General features: G+C 48.2%; 1 protein-coding gene across 3 annotated transcripts; it reads right to left on the minus strand.

Moving 5' to 3' along the window:
• Positions 1 to 797: 797 nt before the first annotated feature.
• On the minus strand, positions 798 to 25,942 carry MLEC (malectin). 3 transcript variants are annotated; one of them, XM_075898073.1, is made up of 5 exons: positions 25,483 to 25,937; positions 15,765 to 15,943; positions 10,975 to 11,151; positions 10,743 to 10,800; positions 798 to 7,826 (listed from the first exon to the last, which is right to left on the minus strand). In XM_075898073.1, the coding sequence occupies exons 1-5, from the start codon at positions 25,718 to 25,720 to the stop codon at positions 7,597 to 7,599; spliced, it is 882 nt and encodes a 293-aa protein (XP_075754188.1). In that variant the 5' UTR covers positions 25,721 to 25,937; the 3' UTR covers positions 798 to 7,596. The 3 variants fall into 3 exon arrangements, with proteins under 3 accessions (XP_075754188.1, XP_075754189.1, XP_075754190.1); XM_075898074.1 differs by lacking the exon at positions 25,483 to 25,937 and adding an exon at positions 17,798 to 17,955; XM_075898075.1 differs by lacking the exons at positions 10,743 to 10,800; positions 10,975 to 11,151 and having other exon boundaries at positions 25,483 to 25,942.
• Between the last annotated feature and the right edge of the window lie 1,548 nt (positions 25,943 to 27,490).

The following is a 27,490-nucleotide window of genomic DNA, read 5'->3' on the forward strand; positions in this document are numbered from 1 at the left end:
ACACACAATGGTGGGATCCACCATACACCCACACCTTCTCCCAGCAGTGGTTCTCTGGGCATCTCTTGGGTAAAGTTGCCTTGTGCCAAATTATCCACCCAAAATCCCAGATATTGCTTGCACCCCTCAGCTTCAGCCAAGAAAGTGCCTTACACTCAGCTCAAACACCCAGGCACATTAGTGCTGCAAAGAATCTTTACTGAATCTGGACCCTGCTGCTGGATCTTTACACACTATGTGTTGATTAATAGCAACTGCCATGCCACAAATGCTGCCCTGTAGAATGGGGGGAAGGTGGTAACCCCCTGAATAAGTGGATACCCTGACAACCTCTTGGTTCAAGGCTGGGTCCCATTTTCCCTCCATCTCCAGCTAAGATCAACATATATCAAATGACATCCATGAGGCAGAATCTGCCTTCACCCTGCCTGATCTGAGCCCAGAGCCTCTTCTACAGGTGGAACTAGACAGAAATAACTAGGCCCACCTCAGCACTTCAGGGAATCTTGTGCAGTATAAACACAAGTCACAGTTTCCCCCTATCTTAATGAAGATGGGGAGGGGAGGGTGAGAATAACCCAGCTGCGACAGAGCTGGGCAGTGGAAAGCAGGAAGAGAAGAGCCATGGTAGCTTTGGGGGTTCAAGGATTCAAGTTGCAGTAGCGGCAGGATGTTCAAATGTATCTCATCGGTGGCTTCCAATCCACTGTTCAGTGCAGTCAAGGCTCCAGCACAGTAACAAGATATCATATGCCCCTTCCCTCAACGCAAAGAGAGACGTTATAGTTTTCTTTAAGTACTAGATCATCCGAGTGACAATATAATTTTGTTTATTTTCCTTTAATACACTGCTGGTTAAAACTGCCAGGCAGTCGATTTCAGAACATTCCCTCAACCAAACATCCTGGGAAAGTTAAAAAATAAACAGCTACATGTACCAAAAATAAAATAACCCTCCCACACACCCAGCTCTTCTCTCCAAAATAACGAGTCTCTGCAAAGCCAGTCTAGTCAGAAACAGATCTGTGCTTTTAACCCAGGGCCCAAGATTGATACAGTCATTGCAAGTTGTTATAACTCAAAGCAAAGGACAGGAAAAAAAATTCTTCTTCAAAACCCATTAGTACTGATTATGAATACAGACAAAGAATTACCTCAAAAGAAATGGATATTTCTCCCCATATTATTATTTCCTTCATGGTCACTCCAGTCTTACAGCCTTGAGTAACCTGCAACTGTGCAGCCCTTTGTGCTCAAAAAATCAGCTGACTGCATGAAGCCAGTGTTCCCTTAGCAAGAAGGCACATGCAAGGAGCTCATTCAGGCCTTGTCAAAACAACCATACCCAAGTCTTGAGACCCACTTTCAACACAGTTAAGAGTTGCTGTGCAGTTGCGACCCAAACACTGCCACTATAACTGAGCTAAAAACTCATGCAAACCAGGATTCTGCTCTGAAGACCCTGAGAACGCTACTTTTATTTCATGCAACCTGGAACCACCTTACAGACTGGTTAGTTTCTTAAGTAGGAAGAGCTTGAGTGGAAGAAGTCCCTAGGAGCAGCCCTAACCTCTAGGGGGTGTTTTACTAACTTGAGGATCCCCAACTGAACATGTTTGGATTGAAACTGAATCACTGACAGAACAAATAAGTACACCCCTAACAAAGATGAATAAGAAATAACTATGGCTCAAAGATTCTGCATTTTCTAGATCCACACACACTAAGAGGAGTTTCTGGTTAAACAAAACTTGTTAAAAAACTGCTTGACATCTGTCTGAGCTGCTATTTCCCCATCCCTAGAATAAATCTCTACCATACAGACTTCTGAGCCCTTGCTGTTTGCTGTGGATTATTCATATTTCCTGAGCAGACAGCACTATCTCTGGGAGGGAAGAAAGCACTCCCCCGTCCCCAATGAAACACTTCAGGGAGAGGCAAATAATAACAGCAATGAGAGTCGTGCTGGCTAGACTAGGCGCAGAGCACCCCATGGCATTTCCCTGATCTCTTCAGAAACAGTGCTTTAATATATACCTATAAACTTTGAGCATGCCAGAGTCCAGGAAGCCTACCCTGGTTGTAACCTCCTTCTCACAGACCAATGCCAGAAGCTAAGTGCAGCTGCTACCATCTACCATATTCTTGAGATGAGTCTGTTCAATTCTGATGTGAAATAATCACAAGTTTCATGGGTCTGAAACACCCCCTAACTGTTACATCACAATCAGGAACAAAGAACACAGTATAAAGGGGCTTATTTATTAAGCTCCATCTTTTCCTGGGAGGAGCTCTCAGTTCCAACCCACATTATACATTCCCCCTTCGAGAATTCATGCCTAAGCCTATTTAGAATTAATCACTGGAGACAATCTGGTGAAACAGAGGCAAGTATGAATAAAGCCTCAAACCTACTCCCATTAGACCTGTGTATGCATTTGTCACGGAGATGTAGCATGGCCTGAATGGTGGAACTGACTCAGTGAGATTCCAGACCCTACTCTCCCTGGGGATCCCACTAAGCTGAATTCTCTCTTGCTCTAATGGGCACAAGGAGCAGACAGATGCCTTAGAGGGTCTGCTACCTGTAGAAGTTTAAATCCCAAAACACATAGACTTTTTCAGATGTTACAGATGCAAGTTGCAGCAGTTTTCTCTCTCTTTCCAAAGGGACTGTTCAGGCTACAGCTGACACTGGACTATGTTTCCCAGGGTTGCTGCTAGTCCAGTTTTAAGCACAGCAAGGCCAGAGATCAAGTACTGTATTCTGCTCCTGGTTTAGAGTCCCTGCCGCAATAGCAACTCTGGGGGAAGCCCTTTGCTAGCAAGGTCTTTATACAGGATGGGGTGAATTTCATGCCACAAACGATACCGGTGATACAGAAGCAGGACTGAAGGCATGCTGAGGGCCGTGCTCCTTCCCAAAATCCAACTGACTCATCGAGCCCCTGAAAACAATGGACAGATGAGCACAAAGTTTCCTGGGAGCTCCCCTTTCCTCTAGCGATTTCTTTGGGGCAAGCAAGCCTGAAGGGAGCCCACCAGTTCCCCTAGCACATCCATTACTAAACATCCAGACAGCAAAAACTGTATCAGCAGATATTTACAAGTAGCTCCGTATTTCAGCTAGGACATTCCAGAGCATTCCAGGATGGCAAGATAATGCCCCCTGCTTTTAGAGGGGGATGTGCCTGGATTAGGGACCATCTCCTCCAGGAGACAGATTTAAAGAGGAAACAGAAGTTCCTTAAAACAGAAGCTTCTTCAAACAGATTTTTGACCAAACCACAACAAAAAGGCACCAAAAATGAAATAAGAATTTGCTTTGGCATTCCTTTTGCTTCCACCTGCAATTCCAGAGGGAAAGGTTAGCTATCATTCCATTCGCACAAACACGACAGTACAAAGTTCCAGGGCTGGCTTTACGCTACCAAAGACCACTAGATCCAGGGTTAAGGATGAAACAGGTCCTTACTCTCCCAACCGCACTGCAGAAGACACACACCAGAGCCTTGCAAGGATGCCTGCTCTTCTGAGATACCAGACAATAGGCACAGCAGGTGGGGAAGAAAAAAATCAAAGAATCTCCACCTACAATTTGAATACCGTGGGCTGGGAAGGTTCAAGTCAAGCCATATCATCACATTGCTTTTCTTCTGTTTTTAGGGTCAACATTGACTAAGCCTTTTTTCTAAACAATCTGTTCCACAGAACTCAACTGCCTGTCTTCAGGCTTCTGAAGGGGCACTGAGCTGTGGCCACCACATACTCACCTCACCCTGCCCACTGTTGCAAGGATGCACACAGAGGGACCAGGTCCGTATCTGCCTACTGCTGTTTGTTTGCATGTGATATAGAGTTGTTATGCTTCCTTGTTTCCTAACTGGTCTCCCAACCTTCCCAGGCACTAGCCTGTATTATAGACTAGCAGAGTGTAAGGCTGTGGGAAAACTCGTTGCTTAGGGAAGCAGAAGAGCAGACCAGCATTTCCAAAAGCTAACAGACAGGATTTGAAGCATGACATGGAAGCATTCACTGCCTCGCCCCTCATTTCTACCAAGCAGCAGTCTCTCCTGCTAATTTAGGGTTCCCCAGGGAAGGGATCTAGGTTTACGGTAATGTCACAAGTAGCACTGCATTAATAGTTACAGGCTTGGACATGCAACATGGTTCACACTACTTGTTCTTGCTCCACCCTCCATCTCTAAATACAAATGGAAATCAACATCAGTGAAAAGCAATGGCCCAATGATAATCCAACGTAACAGAAAAATAAAGTAGCCCTAAACTCACCCTAAGCCCAGCCCCCAAGTAGTGTGTGCACCTCTTGCCAGTCTTAGCCAGCCGAAATGCAGATGCAGCTATGAAGAGAGCTATGTAAAAGTGAGCAATAATCAGACTTCAGCATCCATTCATATGTTGGATGGGTCCCTCTGGTCTCTGCAATCCATCCCACCTTAGCCTTCTATAGTCCCTATTTAAAAAATTAAAAAAAATAAAGCACTTGCTTCATTTATCCCAAAAGGATCCTTCAAGTGAAATCTGAAGCTGCCAGAAAGGGAAGAGTTGGAACAGGAAAGCAAAAAGGAAAACTGTCTCATTATAGTACCATAATGGTGCCAGTGTACCCAGCAAAAAGATAAGGGGTCAGGGCACAAACCCATGTAAGTACCTCATGTCTAGTACACAGGATAAGGCCTGATAACTAACCTAAGGGTAAACAGAGAAAATCACATATCACTTTAAAAAAAGAATAAAACTGAATTAATTTTATTTAAGAGCCCTGGGCTGCAACACAAAGCAGAAGCCTTAAAGACATGTTGTTTAATCCTCACGTGGGAGTCTAGCACAGAATCAGTGCATTGCCCCTACCAGCAGAAACTTCCCTTCCCTGTCCTTGCAGAGCAGAGAACTAATGAAACAGGCCTCTTCATCTCTAACTCCTATGATCCTACCTCACCCCTTGAGCTCAAGTTACAGGAAATCAGAGGTACTGAAGGCGGCCCAGGTCTAAGAAATGCTGGTATTTCAGGGGAAGGGAAGAGCAGAGCATACTCCTCAATTGGAAGAGGGGTTGTTTTCAAGACTAAGTTCTTGGTTTGTCTATTGACTAGGGGCAGTTTGTGATGAATCCAAAAAGCTCCTGCTATTTGATTAAGGCCCCAAATCTTGTGTTGTTCTAGTGTGTTGGAGTGACCACATACTGGGCAGAGAGATAAAGGGAAATCATACAAGGATAAAATGTTAGAGGCATTGTCACTCTGAATAGAAATTGTCCTCAAAATACACCTTTAATTGGCTCATACATTAAAAAAAATAAGCATTTAGGAGTGATAAGGGTCCAGGAAGATACAGCTGAATGAAGTTGCTAGTCCCAGGCCTCCCACTATTTCAGAGCTTGGCTTGCTCTGGAGATCTACTACGGGCCTCTCCTCCCAGTGGGGAGCCAAGCATTCTCTGACTGTTTTACGAACTCAACTACTTGTGTGCAACGGGAGAAAGATCAGCTAGATCCTATATTCTGCACTGGCCTGGCATAATCAGAATTCTGGTTAGATATAAAGCAGCAATGCACGTGCTCACAAAGATGGCTGCTTTGCAGACCAATGCTCTATTAGTGCTCTTCACTCCTGTCTTGCCTTTCATGGCTGAGCAACACTTTCCACAGCTTGAAAATAGGAAGAAAGCAAAGACCTTGGCAGCTGTAAACAGATTATTCACAGAGTGCCACTGACCCTTTGCAGAGAGGCTCTGTCTAGCTTATCAAAAGGCCAGGTGTGAGTAAAGCAGGTGTGCTCAAAAGCAATGGATAGGAAAAGCCAGAATCCACGGAGGAGCAGCTGGGGGATTACCACTCAGTCAAGTGGCAGAAGAGACAGATTTAGCCCAAGGCAAAGAGAATTCTGCCCTGAGGATCTAGAGGATGGATGTTATTACAATGAAAGCAGACACGGATTGTGCCTCAAGACTTAAGCACCAAAGAGTACCCCCTAGCCTGACTCTGCAAGTTGCTGGGCACTTCCTGTGAGGAAGGGAGCACTGACATTTCCCATAAGTCAATGGGAGCTGAAGCTGCTCAGCACCTTGCAGAATCAGATCTTAAGTGGAGCCTGTGGCCCAAGGTCCTCCAGTTTCAGATCAGGAATTGTGTGGATGGCACATTGCAGGCTTTTGTTTCTCCACACTGTTCTCCTAATTACACCAGGCTCAGACCCAGAGCCAAGGAGCCCTTCCTGCCACCTCCACTTTGAGAACACATAATTTCCAGGCTGGAGCAGAGCCGACTTGTTAAGCTATCAGTGGTGGGAAGCAAACAGGGTAGCGCAAACCCATCACCAGTTGACCATGGAAGCTGATCAGATTGATCTACAGCAGTTTCCAACTGTGTGCTTCTCCACCTTGGATGGACATGCTCTTCCATTTCAAGAGGCACTTGTCAACCTCCAATTGTCTGGCACAACCCTAATATTCCGAAGCCTATGCAAGATAGTGAAGGGTAGGTACAAACTGCAGCCTCATATTATTGCAGAGTGGATCAGGTCACTGCAGCTGATGCAGAAAGAGTAGAGGGCCAGTGCCAAGTACCGGTAGGGTTGTACTACCCTGTCTTATGGTTGCCAGATGGCTGATCATAACAGGGTTGCACAAGCACTTGGGGTTCAGAGCCTCCATTTTTTGGTCACCCAATTCTCTGCTCCGTCATGGGAGACATTGTGTACTAGAGGGCAATGTGGGCTTGAAGTGAGTCATTGCACAGAAAAATATTAAAAAGGAAATAAAAGCCACAACTGATACAGCAACCAGATGCCTCTAGGGCAGAGACACTGCAGCAAGAAGCCAGGCTATTGCAGGTCACAGCAAAAAAAACCCAGCAACACTGCAATTCTCAAACTCGGAAAGTCTCTCCCAACAGGTGCCGAAAATCAGGCGTAATAAATCCCTCAGCTCTTTCTGCAACTCTCACTCTGAAGCTGAAGCCTTTCCCATCAGCAAGTCTGAGCCTGTGTATCTTTAGGACAGAGAAGTACCATGCATTTAGTTACACACATTCAGGTAGCTGTTGAAAAGCCAGTCTCTTTCCCCTGTCACTGTTAGTCACTCAAAGGCACCAGAACATCTGTGCACACTTCTGACCAAAGCACATATCTAGGCCTCATGTCAGAGGCTGGTTTTCCAAGCAACATTCAGAGAGTGCTACCCTGCTTAGCTTCTTAAACTGTGAGCAAGTATCCCCCTGAATAAGGGCCCAGTGCTTGGATCACGCAGCTTCCTCTCCATGTGGGATATGGATCAAAATTTGCGAGCATCAGCTTCTTACAGCCCAGACAGACAGCAAAGATCCAGTTTAATCTCAAGTGCCTTGGAAAGGAGGGGATGCTGCTTATGGTGCAACAGGGGAAGCCAAGGCCTCGCTGCTCGGTGGCTGGGGGAAGGCAAGCACCCCCCTTAATCTGTACCTGCTGTTCATTCCAAATGAACTTTTTTTTCCCTTAAATTATGAAACATATGGAGAAACTGAAAGCAACCGCATTTGGTCCAACTCCTTTCCTCCTGGCCTGCGGCCCCTGCTACTGAATCTCTGCATGGGGCTTGCCCTCACAACCGGCAGAGGCAGAAGAGGGTAGGAATGAAGACACCAAAGGCCACCAATATAGGAAACATGAGGCTGCTGTTGTCCGAGGCGTAGGGGTTTGGTGTCCGGGGGCCTGACTGAACCCGATTCTTATTGGCCTGTTTTTTAACGCTGGAGCCTTCATCATACTCTTCTTCATCTTCTTCATCCTCCTTTTTCTCAAGGCCAGGATGAGGCTGTAGCTTTGGAACATCTGTTGGAAGAAAGAAATTCCATACTGTGAACTTTGCAAGGAGCTGTCAGGATCGCAACAGGCAACTGATTCCAGCTGTTCCTTTGTGATCTGCCCCATCCCACATCCTACCAGCTGGAATACAGTCCCACACTGCCAAAAGCGCTCACTCCAATGTAAGTGCCCTAATTCATAGATACCTGGATGGCTCCTTTCAGTAAGTGAAGCAAATATTAGTATATGATGCAGTACCTGCCTGTGAGGACAAAGCAACATCACTCTCCAGCCTCTTATTAAGGAAGAGCTTTTACACCACAGAAGCACATCTGCCCTAATCTCTACTGCTTCTGGTGGCCTTATAAAAGGAGTGGGGAACCTAATCCGCCGCTTGCCTGGATCCAGCCCCCAAAGCTCAGGGCTCCCCTCCAGAATTGGGGAGCCCGCACTGGCACTCCAGCCCCATTGCCATCTTCTCTGGGGGCTGGAGCACACAAAATCTACTAGGCTGGGCCCCCCCGGATCTGGTGTGCAAGGAGAATGGGGGGGGGGGAGTGTCTTTCTCCTTTTCAGTTGGGGGCCACATCAGTGAGGACTTGGTTTGTTTGTTTTGTTGGTTTTTGGGAGGTTTTTTGCTTCTCACTTGAGTGGAGCCCCCAACTGATTTTTCTGTGGGTCCGCAGCCCCAAAACCCAAAAAAGATTCCCCACCCCTGCCTTATAAGATCCCAGGCAGGACCAAGACTTACTGCTTTGATAACCAGGTGCTTGCGAGTCAGTAAAGGGAGACCTATCTCCCAGCAGTTTCCCCATAATCTGCCATTGGCACTCTGCGTATCTATCAAAGCAATGTGAATCCCAACCCACAACTAGGGATGTAACAGTATAGTCGATTAACTGATTAAACAATAAGCAAAAGCTTATAGGTTAATGCTATAAACTACATGCATTCCCCTCCCTTCCCCTCCGGTAAATAAATTTTTTAGCAGGCTGGCTAGCAGCCCAGCTCAATCCCGGCTTGTGCCAAGTCTGGGACCTACTCCCACTGTGTTCTGCATTTAAAGTGTATTAGGAACTAGGTGGGCAGGCAGCCTGGCTCAGTTCTGGCTTATGCCGGGTCTGGGAACTCAGGCCCCCTCCCCCATCCCAGATGGTGGCTGCTCGCGCTGCTGCCTCTTCATCAAAGGAGCGTTTTTTTTAATACAGAGGAGCTCTGCGAGAAGAGCTGTTTTTTAATACAGAGGCAGCAGCAGCACACAGTAGCAAGGTGCTCCTTGGGAGCAGGGCCAGAGCACACTGGCTGCCAGTCCCACTCCCAAAGGGCTATAGAATAATCGACTAACCGGTAAGAATTCATGAGGTTAATCGACTATTCAATTAACCAATATTTAATATCCCTACCTACAGCCCAGACTTTTCTGGCCTGAGACCTAAATTCAAATACCCACACAGCAAGTTACAATGCTGCCACCAGACCACTGGGCCAATTCCTTGCCCACTGGGTAACAGGCAGACCCACCATTGGACAAAGATCTCAGTTGAGTGCTCTGACTAGCAAGTCCTGTGGTTCAAAATGCTGTGATAAGTTGGGCCCTACCAATTTCACATGAATTTAGCCCTGCCTAGTGAAGTCCGATCTCTTGGAAATCAGCCAAACTGGAGAGGGACAGGATCTTTCCTTCTACTGCTCAGCTGTTATTGAAGGGAGATCAGACCCATCCCTATAGGCAGCACAGAAATTAGGTCACTTCTGTGCTGCAGCAGCCCCAAAGCCAAGCTTCAGGCTCTGCTCAGGCTTGGGGAGCCCAGACTGGGGGCTGCTGCTGCTGCAGTTTGCAGCTTCTGCGATGACTCTGAGCTGCTACTCCTCACAACTACTTCTGGGCTCAGGGCTACCACCCCATTGCAGCTCCAGCCCCTGATGTTTCTGCGCAGTTTGGAGATCCCCTCCCACAATGGCTCCAGAACTTAAGACTCCAGCTCTGGGATTGCTGCTGCTATCCCCTTTCTCTTTTCCTGGTGGTTTCTGCTGGGACTTCTGTTCCCTCCTTCCCTTGAGGTTCCTGCTAACGGCTCAGGAAGACACCTGGGATTTGGTATTGCTGCTGTTGTTGCTCTCAGTTCCTTTTTCCCCTGCTGCAGTTCCTGCTCTGGCTCTGTCCCCTCCTAACAGCTACTCTCTGGGCTCCAGCTAGGACTCAGAGCTTGTGGCTCCTTCCTAGATTCATGGGGCTGCCAGCCCCGGGGGCTTCCCGCTTTCCCCCACACTCCTGACTGAGCTTCAAGCTTCCGTCCCCTTGTCTCCAGCTGGGATTTGGGGTGACTCGGCTCAGAGCTTCAGCCTCAATGGCTCCTGTTGGGACTCAAAGCATCCAAGTTCAGGGCTTTAGCCCCCACTACGCCTACTGGGGCTTGGGGCTATCATCTCATATCTCCTGCCAGGACTGAGGCACTCATTATTTTTAAGTTAACACATGGGCCAGGGGCCCCTGGACAATACATCACTCACCTCTGGGAGCCTCCTCCAGCTGCAGGAAACTCCACCACTGCTGCCTTCAGAGCTGGGCTCTGCAGGCAGCACAGAAGTGAGTATGTAATCCTGCAACCCCTCTACAATACCCTTTTGGATCAGGACCCCCCCAGTTACAATACCCTGAAGTTGAGTCAGTTGTTAAAGTCTGAAATCATGAAACTGACTGATTGTCAGACACACCCCTACCCTTGGTCATGAAACAGACACGCATCCTACTTCCCAAATGAAGCAGCCTCCTGCCCTTGAGTGACAATATATCTGTGATGTGCTAGAACAAGTCTTTACAGGGGACAGCTGAGGGAGATGGGCCTGGCTGAGACAGGTCAGTGAAAGCTGCCTCTATGCATATGGTTTAAAAGGCAATGGGTTGCTACCCAAGCTAAAGGAAGGGTTTTCAGTTAAACTTACCATCCACTGTTCCTTGCAGAATGTATAGTGCACAGATTTTTGGATTGTCATAGTATCCCTAGAGAAATGGAAGGCAGAGGTCAGGGCTGCATGGACAAAGAAAGGAATACCTCCGCCCACAAGAGTCACCTCCTTTCCCTCTCCTTATGCACAACTGCACCACATGGGAGGGATTAGCTGGAGATGAGAGGGGGGAGAAAGAAGAGAATTTTCACTAGTCAGGATTTATTACCTTGACGAACTCAATGTGGAGCTTCCCTGTGAACGTGGAAACCTCTCCCTGGACACTCAGCTTCCCCTTTCTGATGCTGATGGGAATGATCTCATCATGGGCTGTGCTATGTCCAACTCGGTCAAAAATGTCCAAGTCCTTCACGACCACGTGACCATTCAAGCGCACGTCAAACACCTTTGGGAAGGAAGAGATTGCAGAGCGTTATCAGGCCAGGTCTACACCTCACATAGAAGGTCGGCTTAAGGTACATAGAATACGCAGCTGCAGTGGACTTACCTTAAGCTGAGCATGGCGGCATCCCCACAGCAGGAGGCCGACGGGAGCAAATGTTCCCGTTGGCTTCCCTTACTTCATGCAACTGCCAGGAGTACAGGCGCTGGCTGGAGCTGCCCTCAGCTTTCTATTTACGGGTCTTAACTAGATCCACTAAATCGAACACCCGAAGGTCGATCTCTGGAGCAGCAAGTGAAGACGTGCTCTCAGAGGGGAACCAGGCTCATGAAAGAGGCAACTAGAGGTGTAAAATCCCATGCAATTGGTTAACTGGTTAAATGTAATGTTTACTTGGTTAACCAGTTAAAGAGGATAGATGGAGTGCCTCCCCCGACGGCTGGGCTAGAACACCTTTCCACCTGTGACGTGGCTGGATGGGGCCTGTCACCAACAAGGGCTGGTTCAGCCAGGCTGGAACACCCTCTTCCATCTGCAGCACACCCCATAGAGCTAGAACAGCCCCTTGCCTACAGCAGGCCAGGAGTTGATCCAGCCCACACCAGTTAAGTGGAATCCGTAAGCCTCAAAGAGATATGACTGCACATGCCAATGCAGATTCTCTGTCCATATGGAAGCGTCTCCACCCCCTAGATGAGAAGGGCCCAGCACCCTTAAATAGACTGAAGTTAAACATTTAAGCCCTTCAAATGGTTTCAAATACATAAATTTGTATCCTGCCTCTAACATGTCTCCATCACTGCTGTTCAGTACTGAGAACTGCATGGAGTTTTACTCAGCCCTATGCTTAGAGTTACCATGCACCCATACCTCTGGTTTACTTGAGTGAGAGCTGTGCTCAACATCTCTGAAAATTGTGCTCTTGCCTGTTTAATTCCAGTTTGGTTGTAAAATGGGGGAGGGAGAGATGTGAGGGAAAGAAAGAGGAAGGCTCCTTGCCAGAGGATGTGGTGAAGGCCAGGACTTTAACAGGGTTCAAAAAAGAGCTAGATAGATTCCTGGAGGTTAGGTCCATCAAAGGCTATTAGCCAGGATGGGTAGGAATGGTGTCCCTAGCCTCTGTTTGTCTGGAGGTGGGTGACAGGGGAGGGATCAAGTGAGGATTACCTGTTGTGTTCCCTCCCTCTGGGGCATCTGGCATTGGCCACTGTTGGCAGACAGGATACTGGCCTAGATGGACCTTTGGTCTGACCCAGTATGGCTGTTCTTATTTAAACAAATGTTGATGAGACTGGGGCAGAAGGAAGAGGATGAGTTAGAGAAAAAGACTGAATAGCTGACAGAGTGGAAGTTAATCTCTGGGCTGTAGTGACTCAAGCTTGGGATACCATCACAACTGTGTAGTGAAAGCAAATAAAGTAGGTTTGTCCTTGAAAATCCTACAGAATTCTATTTGATCAGGAAAGGCTTCTGTTCACATCCAATTATTTCCATGCTCCTGATCAGCTTCTATAAGTTAATGTTGCTGCTTGAAATAATCACTAAATAGGGAAGCAGCACAAACTAGGAATCAGTAGATTTGAGTTCTAATTCCGGCTTTTCCATTGAGTTATGGGGTGGCCTTGATCCCCATGTGCCTCAGTTTCCCAAATTGCAAAATGCGAATTACAAAGGTGGGCAAGAATCATTATGTGTTTTGATGTCTCCAGAAGAAAGATGCTGTATAAAAATTAAGTGTCAGTCACATTAGGGATATTAGATAGTGTGTAACTGAATAGTCATGTAATCACATCAAATTTTAGTGGTTACACAACTATTCAATACTCTCTGGGGGTGTGGCTGGCAGCCAATGCGCTCCCAGCCCAATTCGCGGGGAGCCTCCTGTTACCTCGTGTTGCTGCCTCTGAATTGGGGCAGCAGTGCAGAGTGGCAGGTGGGAGCTGGTCCATGAGGGGAGCCAATTTAAAAAACAGCTTCCTGTGCAGACCAGTTCCCACCTGCTGCCCTGTGCCACTGCATATGAAAGAGGCAGCAGCGCAGGGTAGGAAGGAAGCAGGTCGCATCACAGAGCTGGTGGAGCCAGCTTTTAAGGAGGCTTCTCCCCTGCTCTGGCTCCTGCTTCCCTCCCCCCTGCCCACCTCGGTAGGAGGTAGCAATGGTGGAGGGGTCAGGTGGGTCCATGGAGCTGGCATATGCAGAGAGCTGGCTTTGGCTCCCATGCATATTGGCTCTCATCTGCCCCCCTCACTCTCTGCACTGCTTCCTATCAGAATTTGCAGTATGGGGGGGGGGGGGGCACTGGCTCCTGCCTCCCCCCGACTTGCTGCCTCTGATAGAGAGCCCAAGATTAACAGTTAATCATGTAGTTGTTTACACACTGCCATCCCTAAATCACATTTCATGTTTGAAGGCATGACTTTACAAACAAGTACATCCAGTTCTACTTTATATCAGAAAGGTATATGGGAATTCAGCATCACTTTGGAATGCATACTTAAGAGCAAATTCATCCCCAGGGCACCAGTGGAGTTATGTTAGAGATGACTATAACCCCTTAGTACATTTCTTTCACCCCTTTCTGTGGCTTCTCTTGCTCAAGCACTTCACCATCTGTTATATGTTTTATATGGCAGAAGGCAAAGGGGAGCTGTGGCCCTAAGAGCCCCTTAATGGCCATTGGGGCAAAGGATTCACTATCATGTAACAGCAATTCCTGTTGGGCCTGACAAACTCACTATACCTAACACATTGCAGTCATGGTATTTATCTGTAAAGAATGCCCTGTAAGCAGTGTAAAGTATCAAATGAAAACTTACATCACACTGGTTATCATAATTAAGAACAATTAAGAAATGGCATGCATATACTGAAAACATGCTTAAACCCAGCAAATCAGGCAGGATTAATAAACAAGATTTTCCTAGACAACGGAATTTTGATTAACCTTTCTGCCTAAGTCTCTGATGTAAATCAAGCTTCATTTGCATATTAAGTCAACAGAAAAGGCAAATTAACAAAAGGATGAGAAAGACAGCATGAACACCACAACACCTGCACACTAGCAGGGGACAAGAACTCTGCCTAGGGCTACCCTTCAAAAGAATACCCTTCAAAGCTTTGCTCTGGGGACCTGTTTTACTGAGGAACACTCCTGATAGAGGGGGAAAATATGGATCCTGATTTGACTGAAAAAATCTATAAACGCGGTGAAAGGATTTTGAAGGTAAGAAAAATGCTTCAGCCAAAGGGCTAGAGCTAGAGCCCTGCAAATTTGAGAAAATTTGCAGCTCCTTTTTGCAAATACAGATGCAGAGAGAAAATGTTGTATCTGTTCAGGGCTCCAACTATAGCTCACTAAGGTTATGATTAGATTCTCAGAAGCATGTTAATCTTTTGTATTATTTGTAAATGTATCTGTTTCCACTAACTTTTTACTAAGTAATATTTACATCTCTGCTCTTAATCCACTTTTTCTTGGGCTTGCTTTACATTAACCTGAGTGCTGTGAAGTAAAGTATGAATATTCAACTTAGTTAACAGGTTGGTGTGTAATATGCATCCCTCAACACAACCAACTTGGTAATTTCTGAGCATGTCCAATGATGGGGGCTAGATACTGCAGAGCAGTGTTTTTCAAACTTGGGTTGTTGGGCCACTAGGGTAAGCCATTGGTGGGCCTGCACCACTTTATTAACTTAACATGTCTGTAGCCAGAGCCTCACATCTCCTATTGGCTATGGTTGCCATTTCCAGCCAAGGGAGCTGCAAGGTTCTGTAGCCACCGACACATTAAGTAAACAAAGCAGCATGGGCATGCCAGCAGCGTCCCCTGGTGGCTCGCAATCCAATCTTGAAAAGTGTTGCTGTACAGCAGTGGTCCCCAACACGGTGCCCGTGGGCGCCATGGCGCCCGCAGGGGCATTTGTGTGTGCCCGCCAAGTGCTCAGGGCTGGCCTGGCCCCAGGCACATGGCGCACAGTGAGCGCCAGCCCCGGGAGCACCGTGGATTGACCGCCCGCGTTCTGGGCACACGGCGCATAGGGGGAGCGCCGGCCCCGGGCGCGCGGCGCTTGGAGGGGGGGGGGCGCACGGCACTTGGGGGAGGGCGCCAGGCCCGGGGGCACGGTGCTTGGAGGGGGGGGGGACACGCGGCGCTTGGGGGGCGTGCAGCCCTTGGAGGGGGCACCGGCCCCAGGAGCACGGCTATGGGAGGGGGGTCCCGCCCCCGGGCACGCGGCTATGGGGGGAGCCCCGCCCTCCGGCGCCCGGCGGATGAACGGCCACGCCCCCTGGCGCCCGGCAACCTTAAATGGCTGGGGACCACTGCTGTACAGGAACGCTTCACAGGGTATTTCAGGGAGTGAGGATTACCTGAAAGGTAAAGTAAAGGCCTGCAAAGTACTCGGGGAGGTTGTTTAGGTGGTTAGCAGATCAGAGTGCAGGGAACTCACACAGTGTAGCTCCCACGAGATCCTCACCCTCAGCAGAGGGGGCAACAAGGTGATTTTCAGTCCTGAATTACTTACAAGAACTTGGCACACACAGCCCTAGTCAGAAAATAGCACCACCAGAAATAACCAAGAAAGGCTCGTGGGTCAGGGAGAGACTTGGCTTACCTTCTGTTGGGACTGTGCAAAATAGACTTCAGCAAACTTCAACACCACAACGTAGTCACCCTCCTCCTTGACAGGGACTTCATAACCAAATGTCTCCTCATTGTAACGCTCGGTCTGGTACAGAATCTGATCCTCTGTGTTCGACCGCAAGATTGGCAGCTTCATGCCATAGTCAGAGGCTGGGTTCCAAATATAAATCAACAAGAATGAAAGGGTTAACTTTTGAGTCCTCAGCAGAAGACAGCTCTGTAAACAACCTCCAAACTCTTTCAAAAGGACCAATTCTCTTGAGGCCCCATATTCCCTCCTAATTCTGACCAGTGGGAGGCACTGCTTTCAAAAATTCCCATTCCCACTTTACCAACAGCATACTTTTTTTGAATCCAGTACAGATGGGGGGACAGGATGGACAGTGGCTGGAAGAAACCCAGAATCCAACAAAATCCTACAGAAACAGAGCATTTAACACATTGCTAACAGTATAGCAACCAGCCCCAAGCCAATTAGCAGAGAAGAGGCCTATTTCATGGATTGAGTACACTGGGTTTCTCTCATATCTCTTCCACTCAGTTCCCCACAGTCCGAGTTCAGCTCCAGTCTCATTACTCAGCTTCCTTTATTTGACAACTAGACTGAGTTGATCACACCTTACACAGCAAATCTCTTCCTTTATATAGGTGTACAAATTACTCTCAATCAGCCATTTTGTAACTGGCTTAAATCGCTTTGTACAAATCAAATCCTGTACAGCATTCACAGTCCATTCACAATTTACACTACCTCAGCTTACGTGCCAGGTTTATGTTATCCATTGCTACCCTGCCCATCCTAAGTGTTTCCCTGGGCATTCCCCTTATCTTACCTCGCACAGACATTCTGTTTCTAGCCTGCTGACCCACTTACCTCCCTAATCCTCTCTTCTAAGAAATAAAGCCTGGCTGGACATGGGTGAGGCCTACTGCATCACAGGACTTGGCCATGAAATCCGACTTTTCTAGAGAAGGAGCAGGCAGAACTTCTAATGTCTTAAACAGCCTGATGCAGTGCACAAATGAAATGAAGTCAATCTAGGACTGAGTCACCTCAGATAATATAATCCCATTCCCCTGCAACTGACTTGAAATTAAAATTCTCATTACAATTTCTCCTAAAATACATTAAAAGCCATGCTCCATTGAAAACACACAGTCTGGGAGCATGGGGCATGTATTAGAGGGATCTTAATAAAACCCTTTTTTCTTTGCTAATTCTCCAAACACCAGGTGGGGAACCTATATCAATAAGGATGTACATACATGTGGGCTCTGAGGACCATGCAAACTACCCCAGCTATGATTCTGTGGGCTATACATTAGAGCCACATGTGTGCAGTGACTGCTATCTGTACACCATGCACCATGCACAGTTAGGAAAAAATTCCTGTCAGGGTGGTCAAATATTGGAATAAATTGCCAAGGGAGGTTGTGGAATCTCCCTCTCTGGAGATATTTAAGAACAGGTTAGATAGACATCTGTCAGGGATGGTGTAGACGGAGCTTGGTCCTGTCTTGAGGACGGGGGGCTGGACTCGATGACCTCTTGAGGTCCCTTCTAGTCCTATTATTCTATGATGACTCTTTTAAGAATGTTTCCAGCTGTGCCAGTCTCTGAAGCCACCATGGAGGTTAAACACTTGTTCATCCTTCCTTGTTTAATATCTGTTTTATAATGGAATTAAAGGGCCTCAATCAACAACAGAGCCGTATTGCACTGGGCATGCCACAAACACACAAGATGGAATGAGCCCCAAAGAGTTTACTATCTAAAAAGCTATTTCCATCACATTGAGTAGAGGAGTTGCTGGATGACATCTGCACAGCTAGCACTTCCAGGCAGCCACGAAAGCTGACCCAAGCTTTCAGTTGTCAGCCGATAGTTGCCATTTCCACTCCTATTTCCATGGAAACAGACATTGGTTTGGTTTGGCCAAAAGCTCTACCCAGTTGCACAGTGCCAATGTACAAGACAATGGACATGACAGAGAGGAAACTTACACTAGTTCTAAATCTTCAGTGACACACCTACCATGCTACTGAGATTACAGCTCAATAGCTACACTGAGAGAACCCTGGTGTAAAACTGCTATTGTTCTGTAATCGTGAGTGAAGGTCACGGAGCTTTGATCATCACAATCACAGGAGGTGAAGAGCTCTCACTGTTCCTCTCTTTTTCCAGTTACGTTAACTAATTATAGTTGTTCAAATAGCTCATAAACACTAGCTCAACTCCTATTTATCCCAGCAGGTTAGCAACAAGTGTACAGAGCTTGTGATAGGTTGGATTACAGAGAGCCTCTTGAGACCGTGTGTGATTGGGTGAGTTCACTCTGATGGTTGCTGTGACACTGGCCCCCTTATTTTTGATGGAAACATGTTTTTAAATGTGAATATGCATAGCAAAACGGAGCAAGGAACCTATCATTCATCTCTGCCCTCTGGGGTACGTCACCATCCTGTTCTGCTGAGCCAGAAGCTCTGGTCTCCCACAACCAAGGCACAGAGTAGGGGTAACAGCCCCTCAGCAGAGTAACAGACACACAGAACAGCTCAGCTCTAAGAGCTCAATGACAGGGATTTGATAGCACCCAGAACTGCAGGCCTTGTGGGATCAAAACCCCAAATAAAGCCATCTTATTCTGTATAAAAGTTTACTCTTTTTTATTACTGAAAGAGATATACATAGCTGTTGTTTCCCTCCCTCTACCCTCTCAGTAACCATTTCAATTGGGTTTTATAATAAACAAAACTGATTTTATTCAATATAAAAAGTAGGTTTTAAGTGGTTGCAAGTGATGACAGGCAAAGTAAGTTATTAAACTAAAATAATCAAAACATGCCTAAGCCAAGCCTAATTATATCAGAGATTATTACAAATAATACTTTCTCATCCTGGTCCTTATTTCAGGTAGTCTTTTCTGGCCAGAGCTGATCTTTTTCTCTGACCTGGGTCTAACAGCTTCTCCTCTCGTCAGAGTTCTTTTCTTTCCAGGTCCTTTCATGTGTCCCTTTGAGGTGGGAAGCAGTCAGTGAAACCAGCTAAAGGTAGTCACAATTTGCTTCCCATTGCTTAAATACAATTTCCCCAAAGAGGGAAGTCTTTATCCCACCTCCCTCACCTCTGTGGTGCAATACTAAATTCAAGATGGATTCCAGAACCATGTGGCATTGTCACGTTTTTGTAGGACCAACCACAGTTTAAGCTTATAGGAAAAAACAAGACTATTCACAGATCCTTGTCATGAGCACCAGGCCATTATGTTCCTTGAGTACCACTAATGACTTTCACTAGACAACCTAGATTAATAAACAAGTTTACACTTTATATTTCTAACTTCACATACAAGAATGATTCATGCACACAAATGGAATTTACACACTCAGCTCTTGAATGATTGGTTATTTGTCCCTTTTTTTCTATGTATATTCATATTTTAAAAAAACCTATTTCCATAAAAATATGGGGGCACAGTGTCACAGTGGTTATGAGAGTGAAATCACCCAATCCCACAAACAACTAATTCATTTGTATGCTACAGTATGCTAGGGATGTTATATATAGGTTAATTAACTAATCGACCAGTCAATGGATTTTCCATAGACTAGTCAATTAGTCGATAAACGGGGAAGCTGCAGTGGGTTTAGCTTCCGCTCCCAGGAGCTAACTCTGCTGCAACTCTGCATTTTAAAATGTTTTGAGAGCCTGCCAGCTCTTAATATATTTAAAAGTCTGGTATGCAGCGAGGGGACCTGGTGCAGTCCAGCCATCTGATTCCCGGCTTGCATCAGGTCCCCACTTGTTGCGCACAAGCCTTTTAAATGTATTAAGAGCCAGTAGGTTCTTAACATGTTTAAAAAGCAGAGTTACAGCATCTGGGACTGGGCATGAGCTGGGAATCATCGGATTCCTGGTTCGCGCCTGGTCCCCACTATTCCTCGGCCCCTGCAGAGACAGTGCTGGGGGCACCTGAATTTTGAGCCGGCTCCCCCCAGCACCGGCTCCTGCTCACCCTCCTTGCTTCCTCTAATAGAGGCAGCAAGTGGGGAGGAAGCAACTAGTTGAGGGACTAGTTGACTATCCAATAATCTTTTTCAGACTGTTGACTAGTTGCTTATATACCTACAGAGTGCTATATGATGCAATGGAGGTGGATATGAGTTAGCAGCATTTTAGTGATGGTGAAGAATGAGTGAAGCACCAAGACAGAAACAAACCATTACACATTAAAAATAACAAAAGTGGCCACAATCTTTGTTTATTTGGCATCTGGATATGCTATAAATCCCTTAGCTATACTTTCTCCTTTAAATCCCATGCTCATAATTTGAGTCTTGAGGGAAATAACGCTAAAAAGCAAAGCCACCCCAGGACGTAAGCTATCAGTAGCTGAATTCCTGTTGTAGCCATTATCTGCTCATCTATACAAATGAGAGCAGAATGAGTAATTCAGAGATTCAAAATGATGGTGCAATAAAAACCGTTGAGGGAGAAGCAAGATAGCAGTTGAACTCCTGGGTTAAAGTCCCTCACTTGCTAAGCCTGACAATGTGGTTGCAGCAGGGTTATTGTAACAGACTGCTTGTTCCATGAACACTCTTTTAGGAAGAGCAAACCACAACTCTGCTGCACTGTTTGAAAAGGAACCTTTTTTCCCCTCCTGAAAGAGAGAGAGCAAGAGTCCAAAGAGACATTTTCCTTCAGTTTGCAGCTGTGTTAATCATATAGTTGTTATGTACAGCTTCCCCTTAAAATAAATAATGGTATTTGAACACCTACAGCTAGGGAAAAATGGGCCACCAGCAGATCAGCCTTTAGTGGAGCAAACTAAAAACGCTTATAAGCTTTATAGTGGGGGAGAGGAGGGGAAAGATGAGAGGAGAGAACATTTTTCTTTCACAGGCCATTGACCCATAGATATAAATCAATCAATTGTGGGCCACACACAAGTAAAAATCAACATAATTTAGCTGGGGAGGGGGTTTTGAGACAGATAAATATGAAATGTTAAACTCACCCAGTAGGGCAAGCTAGTACCCACAGCTCCACCCCCATAGGGGAGAAGGGCAGGCTTCGACTTCCTGACTGTGGCAGGCGAAGCTGGCATTACCAGCTCAAGTCCCATGGGGCTGGAGCAAGAGAGTATACCAAAACCTGCCACAGGCTGGATGAAATTAAGCAACGGGCTGGATCCGGCCCATAGACCATAGATTTTCTACCCCGCTTGTCACTGTCTATATATTTAAATGGCCAACACCTCTGGGCTGTTGTGTGTGTGTGTGCAAGGTCAGTTACATTGAGGGCACTGTCCTCATTGCAAGGAGAACTGCACCAATAAGAGCTGTATGTTGCAGCTGCAGCAGTGACAGGCAGGAAACTAAGCTTTGAATGGGTAGTTCACCTTGTTTGCACTACAAGAGATGCCTTAACAGTTAGCCCTGTGTCACACTTGCATCTAAGTGATATTGTGCTGCCTGCGTTATCAGCAGCAGGCAATTTCCAAACTACAAACAAGGCTTTACAAGCCTAGCAGCATCTGCAACACCAAAGCTTTGTCTACAAAGAGTTAGATAAAGGGTAATAAAATCTTTGATTAACGGGTGAATTCTTAGTGATTATTCTACTATTCTATAGTCCCTGGGGGCAGGGCTGGCAGTGAGTGCAACTCGGGGAGGAGTACCCTGCAATCCCATGCTGATGCCTCTGTATGCCATTGTAAGGTGCACAACGTAGACACAGCCTGAATCTGGACATTGGGAATCACAGCACCTGATTAGAACAGGGATCAATGTTCTCCACCATCAGTCATTATCATATTAAAACATCCAGAAATGGGGCAAAGGAGAACAGTAACTTCGTTTCCAAGAGACACAATTCACAATGTGGGCAAAGAAAGAAAGAGGGCTTAAGGGCTGACTGCTTCTCCCCTATCCTGGAATAAGAGGATCCAAGATGCAGCTGTAATACATTCTGGCTGTGTCTACATTGGGCCACTTATTCTGGAAAAGCAGCCACTTTTCCGGAATAACTTGAAAGCTATCTACACTGGCCGCTTGCTTTTCTGGAAAAGCAATGGCGATGTACTGTAAAATCATCAGTGCTTTTCCGGAAAAACTATGCTGCTCCCGTTTGGGCAAAAGTCCTTTTCCGGAAAACTGTTCCGGAGAAGGGCCAGTGTAGACAGCAGAGATTTCTTTTCTGCAAAAAAGCCCCGATCGCAAAAATGACGATCGGGGCTTTTTTGCGGAAAAGCGCGTCTACGTTGGCACGGACGCTTTTCCGGAAAAGCATCCTGCCAATGTAGACGCGCTTTTTCTGGAAATACTTATAACGGAAAACTGTTCTGTTTTAAGCATTTCCGGAAAAGGGTGCCAATATAGACACAGCCTCTATGTCCTATCCCCTCTGGTAGATTTTTGGTTTCACTGCTTCAGCAACTACATCAATGCCACATATCCCATCTAGCTGGATCCCGATTTATGCTCGTGCCCAGTGCACAGATAACAGAGAATGCTATTCCTGCCATGACCTCATGAGCTCTGCTGCCAGAAATGATAGCCAGCAGCCACGTTTTCCTTTAATCTGCACTCCCATGCAATATGTGCTAGAGTTCCTCCTTCACCAGCAGGCCTGTTGCTCTTTGGAAGAATTCCATCATTGGATTAGGGGTGCTGCCAACATGCAATTCAGCTGAGGAAAGTGACTTGACTCCTGTACTTGTCTCACTTAGACTGTTCCCTGCTAGGCTCCAAATTTACAGCCCCTGCTGAAGCAAATGGAGTTTTTCTCTGGAAAAAGCAAGCTGTTGCATGCTCCTTTTGGGGTCCGGCACGTGGGCAGGTTTAAGTCAGCCCATATCTAACGGACTCTTTCCCATCCTACAGGGAGGATCCATAGAATCCTGGAGTCCAAATGATTTCATGGGACAAATCAAAGAAAAAACAGCAGAGGGTGTGAAGGTCAAAGGGCTAAAACGAGGGAACTGGACGGGAACACCGAGCAGAGCACCCCAACAACGCCAACTGCCCCTTGAAGGCAACAAGAGAGCCAGTGGAAGCTGCCCAGTGGAACTCTGCACTGGATGCACAAATATATACAGAAACAGGCCCCACAGTCGCTCCCTCAGCCAACTTCTGCTCCCTGGTATTATAAATGCCCTCCTTAGCCATAGCCAGAAGGTGGATGATTAAATCCCACATTTTTGCACACCCCATCTGTAACCCCACAAAGACCAATAAGTGAGGGGGAAAGTGCAGCTCGAAGCTCAAAAGAGGTTCTGGAGGAGCTGAAAGAGGGGCTGCAACTTGGCGCACTCAAGACAGACATGCACCAGCGTCTCCCTCATATCACAGAAGGGGCAAGTGTCAGAAATATGGATGAACCATGCTTAGTACATGCCTTCTATCACAGCACTGTGGAGGATTCTTCAGCTAATATCTCTGCTGGATCGCAGAACCAAGGGGGGAGTATAAACTGGCCCAGCAGGGCTCCCAACTGTTTATTGGTGGCAAGAGTTCCTTCCCTTTGGTACGTGGTTGGGATATGAGGGTGGGGAAGTGAAGAGTGTGAAGCATGAGTACGTATAGATGACATTTTGGCATGGCTCGAAAGGGGACTGGCTGCAATCCATGCAGCCAGCTCAGATGATAAGGGGGTGGGGTGGCTGAGAAGGCACACAGGGCTGGGAACTGAGGGAGAAATCTGGAAAGCCGGAGTGAATGCTGGGGCACACCCTCTCCTAGGACCCAGTCCAGATAAACCCTAGCAGCAGGCAACAAAGTGTCCCTTCCTCCTGAAGTACACTCCAGGAAGTACAGGTAGAAAGCCCCATGCTCTGGACAAGCGCTAGAGGATCCACCCAGTCTCTCTGGTTGTAATTCAGGATGTCTCCAATCCTGGTGACTTCTGCAAGGACCAACCTCTGGAGCACTGAAGGGGACTCCGCCACCTGCACATGGAGATGCAGATTGTGTAGCAGGGGTTCCATGAGGTCTGTCCCCATGGTGGCCTCTAAGGATTTGGTCACTGAAAGCAGCATCCTGGTACTGCGGAGGTCCTCGTAGAAGGCCAGCAACTCAGAGAGGTCTCGTGGAAGACCTTCAGATGGAGATAAAGGTACTACCGGTCATACTGGAGCAAGCTGTTGCATGTTGCTAGTTTGGTAGCCTGACTATGTAACATCACCTTTCAAGAGTAAGCTCTGCCTCAGTCCATAAGGACAGACTTCTCAGATGATATGCCTGTAGTCTAAAGCAGGGATTTTGAATTTTTACAAAGCTAAATGCTCCAAGTCTTATCCAGTTAGCAGGGTGCTGCCATACTTCTGGTGAGACACAGGGCATGTTAAACAAGGCTCTTAAAAAAAAAAAAACAAGCTAGTTTTGCAGGCAACAGCCAACATGGCAGTCTATCAGCTCCTGTAGCCATTACCCTCACCTCCCCAAGGCCTTGGTTACAGAAGCTAAGTAACTTATTTTTAATTTTTTGTTGCTGATAATCATCAGTTTGAGATTTACAGCTTTCTGATGGACAACACAGACAGCTCAAGGTCTCTGCTCCTGTGAGGTCTAACACAGGGTGCCTAAAGTGATTATTTCCTTTTTCTGTCTCTCACTGGAGGCTTCCCTCTCAGGAGTTAAATCGAGACTCTTCTCAGAGAGAAGATTGCAGCCTTTCAGAGATATGAACAAATAAGCAACTTTTGCTCAGTTAGGATCACATGCTAGGCGCATGACAATCAGAGATAGTTAATACCAGCCTCCCAACTGTTCTGCCCTGCCTACTGAAACAGAACACATGCTGTAAAGTCAGACAGCACCTCTGCAAATAGTTGCTTTGTGTAGCCACCTGACCAGAGAGGCAATCATGATAGCAGAAGATACTAACTTGTAGAACACTCAAAAGTGTGGCCAACACTTTTAAGTCTTAAGCATTCAGTACTATCACTTTGTCGCCTCCCTCAGCTGGAGAGCAGTAAGGGCATAGTCCTGAGGGCAGCCTTCCATTGCCACATGGCTCATAAACAAAGTACTAAACTGTATCTATTCCCTTTCCTGTCTCTCTTCACACCCCCTAGCAAAAGTCCTCCTCAGTGACTGAAAGTTACCGAAGAGGGACTGACGGAGCAGAATGGGCACTCAGCAAGGCCAGCCTGTAAGTTATCAGCGGGAAATGGCAGCCGAGGCAGAGAGAGGCCGAGGAACCGTTATCACTTGAACAGATAGGAGGAGGGTTCAGTGCTTTCTAGGTGAAGGGAGAACTGCTGAGCCAGGGAACTCCGACGGAAGCGCCTGGCTCCCCCACAGCCACGGCCCCAAAGGAGAGAAGCCAGGAAGCAGGAGGGGAGAAGCCAGGCTGCGGGGAGGCTAACGCAGGACCTGCTGCGCCGGGGAGTTAGACCGCGGGGAGGCTGTGAGGGGGCCGGGGCCAGCAGGGCTCTGAAGTCCTCCCGGGGCAAAGACACTGGCTAGGGGCCGTTACCGGCCGCCTGCCCCTGCGCCAGCCGTCTCCCAACAGCCCCGGCTCGGGGGCCCTGGGGGAACTCGGGGGGGGGGGGGAGGAGACGGCTGAGTGCCCTTCAGGCGCCGCGGGGCGGGTCGTGCCGGGGCAGGGGGAGGAGGGACGGGGCAGTCCGGGGACAGAGGGGGGCGGGACGCGGCCAGGCCTCCAGCCCCCGGGGCCTCACCTCGGCCCACCCGGCCCTCGAGCGGGTCCTTGCGGAAGTGGATGCCGTGCACGTCCACATGGGCCTCGCCGCCCGCGTTCACGGCCCAGATCACGTTGTCGGCCAGGCCGGCTCCCGAGGCCCCCAGCAGGGCCGCGAGCACCAGAGCCGCCCCCGGCGCCCAGCGGGCCCCGGCCGCCCCCATCTCCGGCTCCCGGCTCCTGCCTGAAGCTCGGTGCGGCCCCGCCCCGCCGCACATGCCGCCCTCCTCTTCCTGCCGCGGCAAGGGGCACCCGAACCCGCTGGCCGGGCGGCAGGAGAGCAGCCAGCCACTCACCGCCCGCGGTCTTGCATGCTAACGACCTGCCCGTCTCCCATTGGCTGCCGGAGTGCCCATATTTGCGTATTAATAAACCGGCGAGCCAATGGGAGCGAGCAGGCTTGGTTGAGAGCTAAGCAGGTAGAAGGCGGCTAAGGCTGTTGGGTTGGCAAAGGCCGGGTGAGCGGGGACTGGAGCGCACCATGTGCAGGGGGTGGATACAAACCCTCGACGCCTCCTACTCCCGAGCGGGTGATAGGTTCCTCCTCTCTCTGGGTTCTACCATCCGCTCGGGAGGGGGAACACGGAGCGCACCACTTGCCCGAAAAGGGAGAAATTTCCCCCAGCCGGACTGGGTTTCTTGGCCCCGACCATTGGGACTTAGAGGAGGAAACTGGCAAGGCACTGCCCCCCTCAGAACTTCCTCCCGCCGCTCCCGGGCCAGACCGGCCCCTCGACGCTCGCTCCCCACGCCGAAGAGGTGGTGGCTCCCAAAGGCTCCTCCAATCAAGAAGCTCCAACGCGGCTGGAGCGTGATGCATGGCGGGAAGGCAACAGAACGGAAGCCGGCGGCTGGCTGAGGCTGTGAAGGTTCCCATGGCAACAGTCGCCTTCCCAGACGCCCGCGGAAGGACGATTCTGGTCCGAGCCGGATCCCGCCTCGGGGCCCGCGTGGCTGCCGGGCCCCTGTAAGCGAAGGGCGGCGGGAGCGGGGGCCCGGCTGGTGAGGAGGCCCCGCGTTTCACCCGCCACGGGCTGAGCGCCCCAGCCCGCCCTCAGGGATTCGCGCCCGTGTTCACGGGGTCCGCCAGGGAGCCACGTCGAGGCCCCACACAAGGGCCCGCTCTCCGGAAAACTGCGCTTGGTGCCCCTCCCCCCGGCACACGTGAGTCGCTGGGCGCTCCCCCTCCCCCCTTAGATAAACGGGAACATGTGGGAATCACGTGATCCCCGGTCCTAATCATCGGTTCATTTGTGTACGGACACAGGACTACATCCGGCCACGTGACCGAGTTCTCTACACCCCCACTGCTTGCCCTGGCTGGTATTAGCCACCAGGGAGCGGCAGCCAGGAAGAGGCACGTCAGGGCCAAAGGTGGTTAACACCCCTACTCTCAAACACACTGCACCGGGTATTCCTAAAAAACAACAAGTCCAGCAGCACCTTACAGACTGGCAAAACATGTAGATGGGAGTATGAGTTTCGTGGGCACAGCCCACGTCTTCAGATCCAACACTCCCCTCATCTGAAGAAGTGGGCTGTGCCCACGAAAGCTCATGATTCCATCTACATGTTTTGTTAGTCTTTAAAGTGCTACCAGACTATTTGTTGCTTTTTAAGTTTATCCTGTACATACTAACTTGGCTACTCCTCTGAGGTTATTCCTAGTGAGATGGGACTCTTGCTTTACAAACTTATAAGTGGCTTAGCCTAGCAGGTGGATCTTTTCTGAAAACATCAGAGCAGAGTGGCTACGTCTAGACTGGCATGATTTTCCGGAAATGCTTTTAACGGAAAAGTTTTCTGTTAAAAGCATTTTTGGAACAGAGCGTCTAGATTGGCACGGATGCTTTTCTGCAAAAGCACTTTTTGTGGAAAAGCGTCCGTGCCAATCTAGATGTGCTTTTCCACAAAAAAGCCCCAATCGCTATTTTCGCAATTGGGGCTTTTTTGCGGAAAACAAATCTGAGCTGTCTACACTGGCCCTT

The sequence above is a fragment of the Pelodiscus sinensis genome, chromosome 15 (genome assembly GCF_049634645.1).
Source record: "Pelodiscus sinensis isolate JC-2024 chromosome 15, ASM4963464v1, whole genome shotgun sequence".
NCBI classification, from domain to species: Eukaryota; Metazoa; Chordata; order Testudines; family Trionychidae; genus Pelodiscus; species Pelodiscus sinensis.